Genomic DNA, 11603 nt, shown 5'->3' with positions numbered 1-11603 from the left:
GGCAACAAACCCAAAATGTGAAAGATCTACTGTGTCCTTCAATGATTAAAAAAAAAAAATACAGCTTTTTCAATAATGTTTCTGAAAATCACTTAGTGTGCACAAAAAATAAAACCGCTTCTAACTTTCTGGCAGAGAAACACTATACTGTACATGTGAATCACACTTGCTGGCACTGAAACCAAATGAACAACTGTACTCTATTTTAGGCACCAAGAAGTATGTTTATGTGATCCTTAGGATGAGAACAAGCAGCACATGAGCAGATGAAATTACACCCTCAGTCTTTACTCAATAATCTATTAAACACATTTTAGAAATTACAGAAAATATAACAGATATAATACAGCTTCTGATTTCTAACTTCTCTACCATTTGGTCTTACAGTAACATAATAAACAAAGTTATTTATATGACATGCTGCAGCTTGGATACAGAAATAAAACATCGTCAATCCAGAAATAAAGTACAACGCATGAGGAAGTAAAGTAGTAACACACTAACTGCTGTGTCCATTATCATACAAGACATTATGAAACATTTTCAGGATGAATCCTTTAAGCTGATTTAATTAATGTTATTTTATGTGTAAGAAAATGGTATGTCCTACTAGGAGAAAGAGCATTCCTGCTAAAAGTGAGAAAAAGATTCCGAATGGAGCTAACATAAAGGACCACCCATAGCGAATGTCCACTGTGTAGCCTGGGCAATCCTCTTGTCTCATATCCTGGTAACCCTTCACATCTGATACACTTTGTACCCAGATGACGTGCATGATAACAACAAAGGTGAAAAATATACCTGAAAAAAATGATACATTCTCAGTTATTATAAATACCAATAAATAATCAACACAACCCCAGCAATAATAAATATGTACACTTCAAGTATTTGTTAAAAACTGTGTATATTTCAAACAGTGTTTACCCCTACTGCCTTAAGAGTGTGTTTTATTAATAAAAAGTCTGTGCAAACTGTCTACTTTATTAATTTAGCCATATACTTTCTCTTTATCAGTGTCACATTGATGTAGGAAAAGGTGGACAGTAACGGCAACAGTAACTATATTTTGTAGGAAAATCTTGGTGTGCAGCAGGAGAGGGGAAGGGCTCAGTGAAATAATATGATTAAATTTGTGCATATCAGGAAGGTTTCAGAACAGGGAATGATTCTTTTTTTCTCAGGTAAGGGCATACAATTATTTATTTAAAAGCATTACAACTAAAAGTTTGATTTCAGTTGCTATGCATCCTGGAAACAAAAGTTGAGTGGGAAAAATTGTAAACTTCTGCCAATTTTGTAATGCTGTCTGTGTCCTTGTTAGGGAAATGCATCCTAACAGAAATGAGGAGACGTGGCATCATTGATAGATGGCATAATAAATGAACAGAGTTACAATCTCCCCTTGGGAACAACTTGTGCAAGTAGCAACTGTGAAAGGTTTGTTTTCGCCTAACTGTAGCCTCTCTTCCTATTCTACAACAATGGAACGCTGGTACAGGTAGTGAGGGAAGACTACCCAGTGGGGGCACAAAAAGCAATGAAAAAACAACTTAATTAAAAAGAATATCTGTTAGCTGCAATTGGACTTTAAACATGATAACGTGTCAATTTTTTAAGGCTAGGAGGTGTCACTTTTATTACGGCTGATGTAGAGGACAGGTACAAAAACACTTAAAGTATGACTACAGAAAAAACATTTTTTTTAATTTTTGGATTGAGTGGAGAGAGAGTAGAACTTCTGTCAGTTTCCATTGCTGTCTGTGCCCCTGGTATGGAGTTTCACCCTTTCCATTTGTCCTTTTATCCATTATCATTGAAAGTGAAAGTAAAAGAATGTCCCAAATTTTGGGTTGTCCTCAGAAAAATAATAGAGGAGAAATCTTCCAATGGGGACACTAGTTCTAGTGACCTGAGGGTTCCCAAGAAATTATCTTAATTTGCAGAGATTTTCTCTCACTACCTGTTTGGCTTTGGGACAGGACGTGAAGTGAAATCTCTGCAATGGAAGACAGATGGTGAAAACATTTTTACAGGGGTTATAACCCTCTCTTGCTCCATCCTAAATTAAAACATACATTTTTTTATATTACTTTAATGCAATAACCTTCCAATATAGGGAATAAATATGTTATTATTTATAGTCAGACCACTCTTTAAACATTAAAATATATAGTTAGAACTCCCAATAACTGATTATGTCTGAAACTCAAAGGCTGTAAGAACTAAAAAATCTAAGCCAACAATTAGTCAGTAGTAACTCATCCAAGTATCATTTTACTATCCAACTATCTCAGGCAGCTAGGGAGCTAGAGTCAAAGTTTGCCTTTACACATTCCTCTTTGCATGTGTCTATTCAGTGACTAACTAAAAAGACTTCAGCTTGTAATATTTTACTACACTGACTTATGGGTACAATATATGGATAGCCAGTACTAATGTGCTTGTATAAATATTTAACAAAATGCATTTGTTCTTTGTGCATTTAAAAAAAAAAAATAGAATACGATCACTTTATATTATACAGATAATTTACACTCAAAGATGTGGCTAGTTTTGTTTATTGATTTAGTTAAGAAGGAACATTATAAATTAGTGTGGTTCATTTTTTTTTTTTTTAAATGGTCATATACAAGTAGCAATTTGTTTGTTCGGAAAAAATATAAAGCTCTTGAACTACCATATTTGCAGTATGTCTAACAATTCCTATTTTCCTGCTTAAGTAGCAGTTGTAGGAAACATTTTATTGTCTTTAATAATTTATCCCTTATTTGCGCATATAGTTAGGGACTGGGTCAAGTCTGTCTATATGATGATTTATTCTCTAAAAAGTTAAGGCTGTCACACAATTACACCAATGACATATATGTACCGTAAGTCATCTATATGTAAAGCCCCATACACACTATCAAATTTTCTGCTGATTTTTGTCTTCAGATTTACCAAAACCATGTAGTGCAAGGGCCTGCCTGATTGCATACAAATTGAAACTCCTAAGGTTTGATCTCATATTATATGGTTTTGGTAAATCTGAAGGAAAAATCTGCAGAAAATCTGATAGTGTGTATGGGGCTTAAAGCGGGAGTTCGGCCGTTTTTTTTTTGTTTTTTTTAAGTCAGTGGCTACAAATACTGCAGCTGCTGACTTTTAAAATAAGGACACTTACCCGCCCAGTGCGCCCGCGATGTCGGCACCCGAAGCCGATCTCTCGATCGTCTCTCGGGTACTGCCGCCGCCATCTTGGGTATGGGAATCAGGAAGTGGAGCCTTGCGGCTTCACTTCCCGGTTCCCTACTGTGCATGCGCGAATCCCGCTGCGCAATAAGGATGGTCCCTACTGTCCCTGGGATCCATGTGTTTCCTAGCGGACAGCGGGGGACCCGCAGGAAGTGGCGTAAATATTTGCAGATTCTGCGGATATTTATGCCGGAAGTAGGTGCAAATACCTGTACTGTACAGGTATCTGCACCCCCCCTCCCCTCTGAACGGTGCCAATTGTGGCGCCGGAGGGGGGGAGAGTTCCGATAAGCGGAAGTTCCACTTTAGGGTGGATCCCCGCTTTAAGTCAACTGACACCTCCTACCTTTGGTCATCTTAAGGACTATTTTATATATTGGCCAAATATTAGAGATCCAAATTTACATAAACAAAAACAAGGAAAGGGCTAATACTAACAATGATCACATGATTTGGAAAAGCGAGCACGGCCACTAAAGCAGATAAAACTTAGGAGTACTTGGCCTGGTCTCTCAGTTAGACCCTAGCCCAACACTATTTTATTTCAGCTACAACATGTTTTATACAGAGAAATGCGTCTCTTGTTTTTACACCCAGTAACTGAAGGATGTGGTCATTCAGTACATTTACCAAGCTAAATTGCAATATTTGACTTTAGATTCCACTTCCTCTTGTTCTAAACAACCTTTTTACATTTTGAGACCGATAAGCACTTTTTTAAAGTTCTAGATAGAAAAATAGCATATACGAATAAGAGGCACGTTAGGTTATAGTAAAATACTGGCAATGCAAAAAAGAATAAATGATTTCTAATTTTTTCCAGCTGACAAAATGTGTGTTTAATCAAATATGTGTTGTATGAATTACACTAATATGAATATTTCACTCAACAACTCTTTGATACAATATTTTGAAGTTTAATACCATCACTATTAATTAAAACTGATATTTAGAAGAAAGCAATCAACTGTTGTTTTTGAACACGCATTACAGAGGAAGTGCAAGATTTTGGATGGGATGAAATCTTTAATTAGAATGGCTTTTAAGCAAATTTCTTTTCATATGAATTAGTGGTTTTCTTTTTCTTTATTTATCACAGTGAACTGCAAAAGGTTTTCTTCCTGTCATGCCAGAGCTAGTGGAAAAATGTCTAATGAGCCAAGACCCCAAAAAGATGTTGACATTTGATTAAAAAGACCTAAGATGTAAACAGATAATTCATTAATGATCTTTCATGAAATGTTAAAGACTTTAATAAAGTAATGAGTGTGAACTTTAAGTCTTCAGTTTTAAAATCAACGTGTCACTTTGTGCTCTGTTTATTTTAAAGGCATTTTTATTTTATGAGCACCTAATATGCATAGTGGCATTGCTAACTTACAGAAATATTCAATAATGTTCAGTTTACACCTACAATAAGAAACTAAAAAAGAGTTTTGTATTATTCAAAGGCAACATTCCTGATGCTGAAAAAAACAGAAAAAAAACTGCAATGTCCGAAATGATATAAGACAAGCAAGATCATTTATGCAGCATATATGGGCAGCAAATTAATGAGGCCTAGTTTCATTCCAAATACTCTTAATTATTTTGAAAAATGCAGATGGAAGACATAGGACTATCAACATATATACACACTGATTAGCAACACACAATGAAGAAAATTTCAAAAACAGGATTCAGTGGTATTTTACTACCACCATTTTCCTGATTCCATTTCTTTTCAGCATCTCCATGATCTGTAGAACATGTCAGTGTTTGATATCAGGGTAGCTCTTTGCTTTATTCATTTTCATTCTATAGGAAATGCTTCAGCTGGGGTACTTAATACAAGGCAGCCTTTGCACTGCCTATTCTCCCACATTTTAGGCTACATCAGTGGCATGGCATACAGACTCGTAATATCAATTTGGTAAAGTACCTTTTAATTATTTTTATATAACTTAAAAAAATTGCTACCAGTAGCTAGTGTTACTGTGTACCGTATATACTCGAGTATAGGCCGACCCGAATATAAGCCGAGGCCCCCAATTTACCCCCAAAAAAACTGGCAAACTTATTGACTCGTGTATAAGCCGAGGGTAAGATATGCCTGTCCATCCCTGTGTGTGTGTCCGTCCATCCCTGTGTGTCCGTCCATCCCTGTGTGTCCGTCCATCCCTGTGTGTCCGTCCATCCATCCCTGTGTGTGTGTGTGTCCATCCATCCATCCATCCCTGTGTGTGTGTGTCTCCATCCATCCATCCATCCATCCCTGTGTGTGTGTGTCTCCATCCATCCATCCATCCCTGTGTGTGTGTGTATCCATCCGTGTGTGTGTGTGTGTGTGTGTGTGTGTGTGTGTGTGTGTGTGTGTGTGTGTGTGTGTCCAGCCTACCTGTGTCCCGAGCCTTTGTCCCGAGCCTCCGTCCCGTGCCTTGCCTCCTTGCCTCCGTGCCTCGCCGCCGTGCCTTGCCTCCGTCCCGTCCCGTCCCGTCCCGTGCCGTGCCTTGCCTTGCCTCCGTCCCGTGCCCTCTTCGTCGGCGCCTCGGCGGCCATTGTAAAATTCAAAAGCTGCGCCGCCGCCTTCGCCTGTGATAGGCGGAACACTGAATTTCCCAGCAGCCTGTGTTCCGCCTATCACGTACATCGTATCATCCTCGTCCGTAGTACGAGGATGATACGATGTCCGTGATAGGCGGAACACAGGCTGCTGGGAAATTCAGTGTTCCGCCTATCACAGGTGAAGGCGGAGCCGGAGGCGCGGCTTTTGAATTATAGAATGGCCGCTGTCTGTCTGCTCGACACGCTGATCAAGCGGGCAGACAGCGATGACTCGAGTATAAGCCGAGGGGGGCACTTTCAGCCTCAAAAAAGAGGCTGAAAATCTCGGCTTATACTCGAGTATATACGGTAAGTGAATCAGCAAAGAAGATGTATTCGCCATAGAATTCTCTAAGTTACTGAGACAAATCACTAAACCAACAAAGATGATGTCCTCACACCTCTTTTGTTTTATATATGGTGGCAAGAAAAAGGTATATAAACCCCTTGGGTTTTTGTTACTATCCTCTTTAATTATTGTGAGGGTATTGGCAGGGTCCTTTACGCTTTTTTTTCTACATGGCTTCTTCAGGAAGTATGCATACAGGATAACAAGGATACAAGGTATATATGTAATATACAGAAAATTATTAAATTAAGATAAGTGATAAAAAAAACACCCACAGTTAGACCATTCACTCCACAAACAGATTCACACCAGAGAAGCATTACTGAGATGGAATGTGCTTCACCATGAGCCAGCCAGGAGTTTGGGATAGTTTATGGACCACCGCAGAGGAGGTATATCAGCCAAGATAAAATCCTATGTATATGATTCACATTGATTTATTAATAATATTAATAATTATTTACTAAAAAGAGGTGCAATTGAAGCTGCATGGTGTTCATATAATATATATTAATGAATACCTTCAAAAGAATCTGTTCAGATTTTTTAAATTTTTCATTACTATTTTTACGTATATCTGACACTTTGGCTTCCCCTATTGGACCGCTTAACTTATGACCTTTGTAAATACTAAACATATAAGTAAGGGAATATGCAGCTTTAATTCCTATATTAATCCCTATAGTAAATAAGAATAGTATTAATAAATCAATGAGACTAATTTTCATAGGATTTTATCTTGGCTGATATACCTCCTCTGCGGCGGTCCGAAGCTATCCCATACTCCAAACTGGCTCATGGTGAAGCCCATTCCTTCTCAGTGATGCTTCCCCAATGTGGATCTGGTTGTGGAGTAGATGGTCTGTATGTGGGTGGGTTTTTTATCTCTTCATATGATGCACTTATCTCAATTGATAATATTCTGTATCTTACATATATACCTTTATATCATTGTTGGTAACCTGTATGCATACTTCTTGAAGAAGCCATGTGGTGAAACATGTAGAAGAAAATGCAAAGCAGACCCTGTCAATACCCTCACAATAATTATAGAGGATGTTAACAAAAACATTTTTGTGAAAATTTCTATGAATTTTAAAATCGATTTGTAATAATTATTACAGAATTTTAACTGTTATGTTTGGCTAATTGGTGTAGCACCTTTAAAATACCACTCCTATACAATACCTATTTTGCACTAGAATACTCAAGGGATGTGGTGCTGCTAAAACTTTGAATATTCTTTAGGCTTGCTACACTTAGAAGATAGGTGCTCGTGTTGACAGTAACCTTCTTGATAAATAAGAGTCGAATCCAAAGAGATGTTCATTGAAGGCCATGTAGAACAAATGCTTCTTATACAAGAATTCCAGTTAAGCACCTTAACCAAGGTACCCATGCATGAGTACAAACAGGAAAACCATGCAAACGCAAAACTGGAAAGCTTTTAGCAGACTCGCAGTAGTGTCGAGATTTCATTTATTAATCCTGTTTTACAAGGTACAGTCACAAGCAGGCTGTGACATTTCCAAATTTTGTAATTAAGTCACATGTCGCAACTTGCAAAGTGCAAAAAGTATAAGCAAGCCCAGAAATAAACAAAGAAATCAAACTATCCCACATGATGGCTATTCAGCTACAAATGTTTCTATTGCAAATACCCCCAGGACCAAACAGAGGGAATAACCCAGCATAAATTCTCTAGGTACTCACAACAGGGAGTTACAGAAACAGAAAACTGCCTCAGCTCTGAACTGATAACACCATAGAGAATCACCAGATATACTGGCCTAACCTAAATGTACAAGTTCTGTTTAAAGTGGAAGTAAACCCATCGATTTAAACAGTTAAAAAAAAAGGCATGCCGGGAATGCTAACTGCACTTTGGCTATGCTCTCAGCCAAACTATCAAACCATCCAATGGCTGGTGTCATAACGAATCACATGTGCAGCACCATAGCAGTTGAAGATTAAACAGAGGCAAAGATGGCAGCTTCCTTGGCTGAAAACGATAGGGGAGTTTACTTCCACTTTAGGCTGGGTTCACACTGCTGCGATACGGGAACTCTGCAAATCCGCTGTGGGTTCCCGCATCGCATGCCTCCCGGCGGCAGTTCACACTGCCCTATGCGAACTGCTAGGAGTGTCAGTGAAACGTTAATGACACCCCCAGATCAGTTCGCATATCGCAGTGCGATCTGCAAACTCGGACAGGAATCGGATCGCATGGTGTGAACACCCATGTGATCCGATTCTGCTGCGGACCAAAAAAAGGGTCCTGTGCGAGTTGGTCCTGTATGGCTGAACTCGCATCACACAGAGATCAGATGTGATTTGCACTGCAGTGCGGTGCGATTCACATCCGGTCTCATCACTGCAGCAGTGTGAATCCAGCCTCAAGCTTGAATATGGAAATTAAGTCATTACCAACTGTAAGGCTACTTTAACACTGGGGCGTTGGGGCGTCGGCAGTAAAGTGCCACTATTTTCAGTGGCGCTTTACCGTAGTTTTAGCGGGCCTTTTTGGCTTCTAGCGGGATGCTTTTAACCCCCGCTGATGGCCGAAAAAGGGTTAAAAGCACCCGCACCTGGATGCATTGCCAGCACTTCGGCGGCGCTGCCCATTGATTTCAATGGGCAGGGTGCTGTAGGAGCAGTGTATACACTGCTCCTACAGCGCCTCAATGATGCGGCTTGCAGGACTTTTTTTTAACGGCCTGCCAGCGCACCACTCCAGTGTGAAAGCCATTGGTCTTTCACACTGAAGTGAGAGAAGAGGCACTTTACAGGCACTATGAAGACGCTATTTTTAGCGCTATAGCTCCTGTAAAGAGCCTCAGAGAGAACACTAATGTAGATAATGAACCGGTAACCTTTACCTTTTAGTTAACAGGACAGCTGTCCAGGATTTCAATAACTGACCTGAATCTACCAGTAGCTGTAGATGACTGGATAAACTTCCATAAATTCAGGGAGAACACCTGAATAAAACTGGGACAGTCTTTAACTGACTGGAGAGACTTTTAGGACTTTCCGCAATCTGGTATTAATCTACCAGAAGCTGTTAATAGTAGAAAAGCCTTCCAAAGATAGAACGACAGAGTTGAAGGAAACATGTCCACTTTCCTGAGGATACTAGCAAAAAAAAAAAACTGCAGAACTTATTGTGGGCGGCTTTATCCTGTGCTGGCTGTTTTTTTGTTGCTAGTGTCTAAATCTCCTGTAGGTGGCAATTTAACCTGAAGGTTTGAGCCTTCCAGTGTCCCTCGGTGTGAAAGAAATAACTATACTTTTCAGCTTCTCATATTTTGTTCATTTCCCCTCTCACCTTTTGTTACTTCTCTTCCATCCAGTATACCTCATTTATTTGCTATTTCAATTTTTAGCCAGAAAATAGATCGCTTACACCCTGCTTCCTGCAGAAAAGTGGGCTAGGCACAACAGAAAAGTTTAGTCTCTGCCAACTGAAGTTATACAGCTGCCACTCAATAGGCTCTGGTTTATATTTATAAAGCAAGGTTGAAGTAATGTGTACGAGGTTGTTGGCTGAGTGCTTTACACATGTTAACATTTCACTTCAGTAAGTAATTAAAGTTGCTATGGAAAAGGGGAAATGCAAAGTAATAGACAATTTGGTAACAGTTCCGATTTTCTTTCCCTAAAGATGTATACAACATAACGTTGCTCTCACTAGTGTTTAGCTGTGTACAGAACTGTGCAGTGTCAAGGGCAATCCAAAACAAACAGGCCTCTTCCCAATCAAATGAAGAGCCAATAAACCGAACATGTAAACTGCTTTGCACAAAAGCATTTATTGTTATGTAAGTATTCGTTCCAATAGTTTAATCAAACGTGAATTCTTTTCATATTAACATATTCTGCATTGGAGAACATAGAATCTCAAACATTATGGCACAGTGACAACAAGGAAAGACTATCTGTAGTGTCCTTCTATATGATATCTAGAAAGGAAGTTCTCATCACCAAGATACCGAATACACATGGGGGTTGATTTACTAAAACTGAGTGCAAAACCTAGTGCAGCTGTTCATGGTAGCCAATCAGCTTCTAACTTCAGCTTGTTTTATAAACCTTTGACAAAAAAAGCCTGGAAGCTGATTTGGCACCAGATTTTGCACTCTCCAGTTTTAGTAAATCAACCATAATATATTGAATCTGTCTATAAACCTCTACATGAACTGGCTGCTGGAATAATCTTTCACACAAAAACACACAAACATTTGTGCCTATAGTGGGAAAACTCTCTGCAGATTTCTCTTTCCTTAGAGTAGTTGTCTCCAAACTGTGGCCCTTGGCTTGCCTTTATCTAGCCCTTGGGGCATGGATCTATCCACTGACATGAATGATAGGGTACCAATCCATCCATTGACATGAATGATAGGGTACCGATCAATCCACTGACATCAATGATAGGGTACCGATCAATCCACTGACATCAATGATAGGGTACCGATCAATCCACTGACATCAATGATAGGGTACCGATCAATCCACTGACATGAATGATAGGGTACCAATCAATCCACTGACATCAATGATAGGGTACCAATCCAGTGACAACAAGGAAAGACTATCTGTAGTGTCCTTCTATATGATATCTAGAAAGAAAGTTCTCATCACCAAGATACCGAATACACATGGGGGTTGATTTACTAAAACTGAGTGCAAAACCTAGTGCAGCTGTTCATGGTAGCCAATCAGCTTCTAACTTCAGCTTGTTTTATAAACCTTTGACAAAAAAAGCCTGGAAGCTGATTTGGCACCAGTTTTTGCACTCTCCAGTTTTAGTAAATCAACCATAATATATTCTCCAAATTATATATTCTCCAAACTATAGTCTCCAAACTGTGGCCCTTGGCTTGCCTTTATCTGGCCCTTGGGGCACGGATCTATTCACTGACATGAATGATAGGGTACCAATCCATCCACTGACATGAATGATAGGGTACCAATCCATCCACTGACATGAATGATAGGGTACCAATCCATCCACTGACATGAATGATAGGGTACCGATCAATCCACTGACATCAATGATAGGGTACCAATCCATTCACTGACATCAATGATAGGGTACCAATCCATCCACTGACATCAATGATAGGGTACCAATCCATCCACTGACATCAATGATAGGGTACCAATCCATCCACTGACATCAATGATAGGGTACCAATCCATTCATTGACATGAATGATAGGGTACCGATCCACCCACTGACATCAATGATAGGGTACCGATCCATTCACTGACATCAATGATAGGGTACCGATCCATCCACTGACATCAATGATAGGGTACTGATCCATCCACTAACATCAATGATGGGGTACTGATCCATCCACTGACATCAATGATGGGGCACTGATCTATCCACGGACATCAATGATGGGGCACCAATTCTTCCACTCAC

The 11603-nt window shown here is 39.4% G+C and overlaps 1 protein-coding gene across 1 annotated transcript in view; it reads right to left on the bottom strand.

Annotated features, from left to right (window-relative positions):
* Positions 1-203: 203 nt before the first annotated feature.
* The window catches only part of TMEM182 (transmembrane protein 182), a 36234-nt gene continuing 24834 nt past the window's right edge, over positions 204-11603 (bottom strand). The window contains exon 5 of the mRNA XM_077482675.1: positions 204-801. Within this exon, the coding sequence (XP_077338801.1) occupies positions 578-801 (224 nt within the window). The 3' untranslated portion in view covers positions 204-577. The remainder of the gene's footprint in view (positions 802-11603) is intronic.

Source organism: Lithobates pipiens, unplaced genomic scaffold (assembly GCF_037356315.1).
Source record: "Lithobates pipiens isolate NorthernLeopardFrog02 unplaced genomic scaffold, aLitPip1_a1.2 Scaffold_16, whole genome shotgun sequence".
Taxonomy (NCBI): domain Eukaryota; kingdom Metazoa; phylum Chordata; class Amphibia; order Anura; family Ranidae; genus Lithobates; species Lithobates pipiens.
The sequence above is the reverse complement of the archived record's forward strand: the minus strand, read 5'-3'. Positions and strand labels throughout refer to the sequence as shown.